This window comes from Uloborus diversus, chromosome 2 (genome assembly GCF_026930045.1).
Source record: "Uloborus diversus isolate 005 chromosome 2, Udiv.v.3.1, whole genome shotgun sequence".
Taxonomy (NCBI): domain Eukaryota; kingdom Metazoa; phylum Arthropoda; class Arachnida; order Araneae; family Uloboridae; genus Uloborus; species Uloborus diversus.
Genome location: NC_072732.1, coordinates 144,629,074 through 144,635,073, shown reverse-complemented (window position 1 = coordinate 144,635,073; position 6,000 = coordinate 144,629,074). Strand labels below are relative to the sequence as shown.

Genomic DNA, 6,000 nt, shown 5'->3' with positions numbered 1-6,000 from the left:
GAAGTTATCCGTATTTTTTACAGAAAAAAACTGTTCGTAATAAAATACAGGATTTCTCTGTTTTTTTGAATCTGTAACCGGTTATACTTTGTTTTTCTTCGAATCTTCGAAATTCGATTTTCGTTCTCGTGCTCGGGTTTTTGATCTTATATTTATTTAAAGCGAGTAAGTTTTAAATCGTTTGCAACTTCCATTTCATTGCATTCTAATCAATATTTTATTATTATGTTTTTTTGTCATCTGTTACAGAGGCATATTCGGAAATTTACCTTTGTATACATGTATTTCGTAGTAGTATAGTAAATATTGAAATGGATTTATGAAAGTATAGTTTCATTTTTTAATCTTCATAAAATAATAAATCAGCTTGAATAAATAATAAAAATACGGAAGATTTCTGTAAAATAAACGGAAGAAAACTGGCGTCCTGGCTGACAGTTTTTTTCTGTAAATTTTACGGATTTTTTTTACAGTGTACCTTTGCCAACATTGTGCACACAAAGAAATTTTCATTATGTAGGAAGAAATAGCAGATATCAAGATGATTATCCAGTGGAATTTTGAACATAATCATATTAACATGTACTGTATATCGAACTTGATACACAAAACTAGACAAGAGAAGGATAGAAAAAGACGATTTCCGTGGAGGATGTATTCGATGAATATGAATAGTAGAATACACATGTGAAATTCTTTAGCTTTTATCTCAGTTTATTAGTTTTTTACATCAGACTTCATTATTTCACAAAAACAAGACGAGAGAAAGAAGAAAATACAGGATCTATTATCTTAAGATAATGAATTTATGCATACGGACTTCACTAATTATTTTTGACACTTTGTTATATTATTTTTAATTAATATAAATCAGTTAGAAACAAATATGTTTCACATGATTTACATTTTCATCACTCTAAACTAGCCTTTCAGGTTGTTGATTGCAGAAAGGGCATAAGTCCAAATTTTTAAATTAATTTCAGCGACGAAATTAAATGTAAGTAAAGGTGTGGTAATGATCCTACTTGTGGCTAGATTAGTCATAAAAATTTCTTGTAGAACTTAGTTCACGTATGTATGAAATAATCACTTTTTATTGAATCCTGAAAAGTTTCATTTGTTGGACTTATGCCCTTTCTGAAATAATCGATTCACAGTTGCAAAGTATAGATCCCCCTCCCCTCCCTCTTATTGGACCACCACTTTTCCCTTATGTAAAAAGCCAGTTTCTGCCTTGCCGAAAAAGAAGCATGCACTCTAGTTGTATACTATCTGTAAAATTTCAACGAAAGATAAATTTAATTCTCATTGTAAATCATTTACAGATTAAAAACCGTGAATTAAATATTTGATTTATTTCAGTTCCAAAATACAAAACAGAGAGAAATAATACAACTCGGTAAAATCACTCTTGAATAAATAAAATTCATTCGTGAATTGTTTAAATTTGAACATAGTATCTTGACACAAGCTTGTATATTTTTCAACGAAAAAAACAAAAACAATTCATGAGTATATAGCGGAAATTCCATTTCTTACCTTAAATCGCGTACATCTAATAAATGAAAAAGGAAATATTGAATTTAACTTTCAGAACACAAATTATAGAGAAGTAATACATGTATAGTTCAATTCTTGGAATAACTAAAATTTTACACGAATTCAAAAACAAACTTTTGATCCTTCTGAAACTGTATATTAAAAACTGATATAAATTCTTTGAACTTTTTTTATTTATTTATTTATTTTTTTTATAATAGAAAAACAAGTGCAAGGCGTGATGATTAAAAACGAGAAATTCATTATGTATAATATTTTCATTTCACAACATGAAACAATGAAGGAATTATTTGAATCAGTTTCTTGTTAAAGACTAATTCTTCAATAATTGCGAGCATATGTATGCAATTGTTTAAACCAGAGATTCCTACAATGGATCAATGGATCGACCAAGTTTTCGCACATGAACTTCGTCAACGAAGTTCTCACAAATGAACCAACGACGATCCGACCAAGTTTTTCTGCATGCCTGCATGAACCTAACTTTCGGATTTTGCTGGATAATTGTTGGCCAAGCTAACCAGCCAATTCCATTTTTTATTAGTTTTTATTATTATTTTTAAAATCCCACCTGTAAACTGTGCTGGGACACCGGGCCATTGTTGTTTCTGTTAACCACATATTAGCTGTGGGTGGGTTTTTTTGACTAGTCGTTGACCAAACTTTCTGCCGTTTTTAATTTTCATCGTAATTTTTCCCATCGTGGTATCGATGTTGGGCAATGTTGCTGTTGCAACCACGTTCAGCAAGGTTGGGATATTGTTGGCTAATTTCTGGTGAAACTAGCCAACTGTTTGCCTACTATTCCGACCATTTTCCAACATTGGACCGATCATCTGTTCTACTAGGGTGCACGGATACTAGTCTTCAAAAAACTAGAGCGTTTCTCAGGGATTTTTACACCTCTTCGCGTTAAAAAAAAGTATCCATGTTCAAAGAAATAACCAAATAAAATAATCATAGAAATAGATTTAAAATAATAAATTAAAACCTTTTGAAGGCCATAATTTTAGGATCTTGAATAGATGATTTTTGTTCACCGCTGAGTCTGTTCGTATATGCCACTTGTTACTTTTTTTCACTCTAGTGAATTCCAAGATTATGTTTCTACCTTTCCTTTGATTTTTCGCAAGGATTTATTTACAATACTTGTACAATAACTGCAACATTAATTACGTTTACTGTTGAGCGGGCCAAAAAGGGTTAAGAAACGCTGGATTAAACAATAACTTTAATTATCGCAAATGTTGAAGAATTTAATGAATGGGATAAGTTATCATAAATTTTGGTACATATTTTTTTTTTCAGTCTTACTGGCAGGATGACAATATACTTAACACAAGTCTAAAGTTCGTCGCACATCACACTTCCGTATGTTCATCGCTGGATAAAGTATACTGTCTAACATTGATCACTCTAGCACGTCCATGGTGACTAGTTACTACTGTAGACTCTCTGGCTCTTGGTTCAGAATCGGACACCCTCTGTCTCTTCGAAAGCATTAAAACTGTTACCGCAATAACCAATAAAGTACCAACTATTCCCAACATGGCAACCAAAACCGGAGATTCACCAGACATGTTGCTGTCGGTGACTGCTGGGTTTTGGTGTTTTCGATTTGTGGAGGAATACACATGTCTTTTGGCACCAGAATAATCGAGAATAAGTCTGTTCATGTTGGTGCCTCTGCCATTCAATCCAACATCAATGTTTTCATGAAGTCCAGTCCTGGAGATTCGGTGGCTAGAGATGCTTCTTTTTCCAATGCCCCGAACCGCTTTTTCTTTGGATCGATCTGTATAAATGCAATGGACGAACCATTGTCTACCGTATGAAACCTGAAAATAAAACATCTATGATGTGAATCTATGTTAAAAAAAGTTATTTTCATTGTTTCAAGTATTATATTAAGAAACTATTGAGTAAAAAAGAAAATAGTTGGTCGATTAACTTTTAATTTGTACTATTACGGATATGTAACTTTTCTAACAGTGGTTCTCAATCTACAGTCCGCAGGTCTTATGGGAGTAGCGAAGCTGTTCCATGCTGCTCGTTTTTATGTTCAACATTACGAATTCAAAACTATATTCAAGAATCTTCCAAAACTACCTATTATCTTCATGCCGTATAAAGAATTATTGTTGCAAAGTTCAAGAAAAAGTCAGAAATTGGTTTTTAAAAATCAGATGTAAACCTCTTATTAATAAAATAAGCACGTTTTGTTGATAACAATTCTCGGTGTGTACGTTTCCTTGTTATGTCATCTATAAAAACTTAATAGATTCAGAGGTTACATGTGTTCTGACCCGTCAGGTTCATTTTAATATAAGGTGCAGTCCTCTGGGGTAAAAAAAAATCTTAGGCACCACTGTTTTAGATGATATTTTCGGATGTGATGTACAGTAAAAGTTTGAAATGGCTTTCAGAATGGTAGTTGAAGTTTTTCACGACTTTCACATGGCTGTTATTACGAATTCCACGTCCTCGATGTGATCTTTGAAGTTTAGGGTATGCACTTTGTCGAACTCACCTTACCTATTACGATGCACCGAAAATTCTTGATTATTCTGTAAATTTCAATTGCAGGAGAAGATCCTGAAAATGGTTTCGTTTTCAGAGAATATTCTCCTGACACTTCCATTCCTACCTGAAACAATGGCGCTGAATCAAAGTGGAATCCATCGGAGTTGGATTGCTTCCTCAGCTTTTGTACTTCTCGACTAGGATCATCAGATGCAAGGATAGCATTGAAAGACACATTGCGAAAATGCTTTGCTACAGATCCTGGGGCTCCTTTGTCCTAAAAAGAGAGAAGTTAATAGATTAATCAATATGATCATGTAATTTTAACAGCCGGAAGTTTTTACCTTCGTTCATACTGTTTGATGCTCGATTTTACGTACCTCTAATTTACGAACACTCACGATTTTACGAACAACTCACCAGTACCAAAAAATCTTTAACTGAAACTTTCATTTTTCATTAATTTTAACGATCTGGAAACGGCAAAAATCTCTTTTTTACTGAGTTGACATAAGGTCAAAATTGTCTTTCATAAGAACTCCGGCGCTAATGACAGGAAATTTCTTGGAAGCGAAGATAACTTTTATTTAAATTTCAATTTCACCAACCTCCGTATTTTCGTTTGTTTCTATAAAGGAATAAATTATTTTAAAAGTGGTCAGAGTACCATGATTTTTGTATTTGAATTTTTTGATGTCTGTGTTTATACGCATTTTGTACATGGTGCAAAACAAAGAAAAAAATATATGTTTTTGTATTGATTGTTACTGTGGAAATAGGCGTACCATACGTAGTATAAAGTTTTCGACACGTTTCGATTTTACCAATTCTCGTTCTTACAAAAAAAAAAAAAAAAAAAAAAAAACCTTGGTCTGAAGAAATTCGGAAAATCAAGCGTCAGCTTATGTTCTGCATTGGGTGGGTAGTACCAGAAGTTTGAGCTGCCTTATTGTTAAGACGTTAAGAGGTCTAAGGATTGTTAACGCAGTACAAAAATGTTTAAAATAATTTTTGACCTCATTTTTTTCCCACAAAAGGTAATCAATGCTATTACTTCTTTTTTTTTTTGGTAAAAATACTATGAAAGCATGTTTCTTTTCTTTTTTTTTTTTTAAGAAAACTAGTAGTTTTAGTTATTGACCGTAGTAATGAAATTATTCAAAATTGTAGCACGTTATTTCATAATAGGCTTCATGGCGCTCTCGAGTGTGATAATAAAAACAACAATACAAATAATAAAATTACTAGCAACTTCAAACAAGCTTCTTAGCAAAATTAATTAATGACCGAACTACTGCGTGGATTTGTAACTGCGTGAAAATTTCCAAATTACCACTCGCTTCAACCATAGCCCGTTTTATAATCATGACCGTACAATCAGGTTTTTAAAGTCATTATAAAAACTTTGTTGAACGTGCTGTGTGCACATAATATTACTCTTCATCATTGACATTACACATTAAGAAGCGTCATATTGGCAACATAACTATGATGTGACATTAGTGGCCTTCACAAGGGACTTTTATAACCCGCATATTCCTGCTCCTGCTGTAAAAAATACAGATTGCAAATCGCCCTCGTTCACATGTGAAAAACGCTGATGTCTCGGAAAATCGTTTTACCCAATGTCGTACTCGAATTTCTTAACCGCTTTCTGGGCACAAACCAAAAAACCCAGTTGAAATCCGGATTCAAGCAGAACCTTTTTTCGGGTGAAAACCGAAATACGATGATAAGTGGGTTACAAGTGCGCCATGTTTACATGTTTAATCCAGGAGTGCCCACATAAGGGGGGAGGGGTTAGTGCGCTATTAAAATTTTTAAGGGGAGAGGGTGTTTTGAGGGATATTTTTCATTTTTTGGGGGGGGGGGTGCTCTTGCTTATGGGGAGGTGATCTTCGCGATATTTAGGGGGTG

General features: G+C 33.4%; 1 protein-coding gene across 1 annotated transcript in view; it reads right to left on the bottom strand.

Annotated features, from left to right (window-relative positions):
* Positions 1-1,357: 1,357 nt before the first annotated feature.
* Positions 1,358-6,000, bottom strand: part of LOC129216583 (FRAS1-related extracellular matrix protein 2-like) — a 102,119-nt gene continuing 97,476 nt past the window's right edge. Inside the window, exons 25-26 of the mRNA XM_054850797.1 lie at positions 4,208-4,360; positions 1,358-3,398 (exon numbers count right to left, since the gene is read on the bottom strand). Of these exons, the coding sequence (XP_054706772.1) occupies positions 2,922-3,398; positions 4,208-4,360 (630 nt within the window). The 3' untranslated portion in view covers positions 1,358-2,921. The remainder of the gene's footprint in view (positions 3,399-4,207; positions 4,361-6,000) is intronic.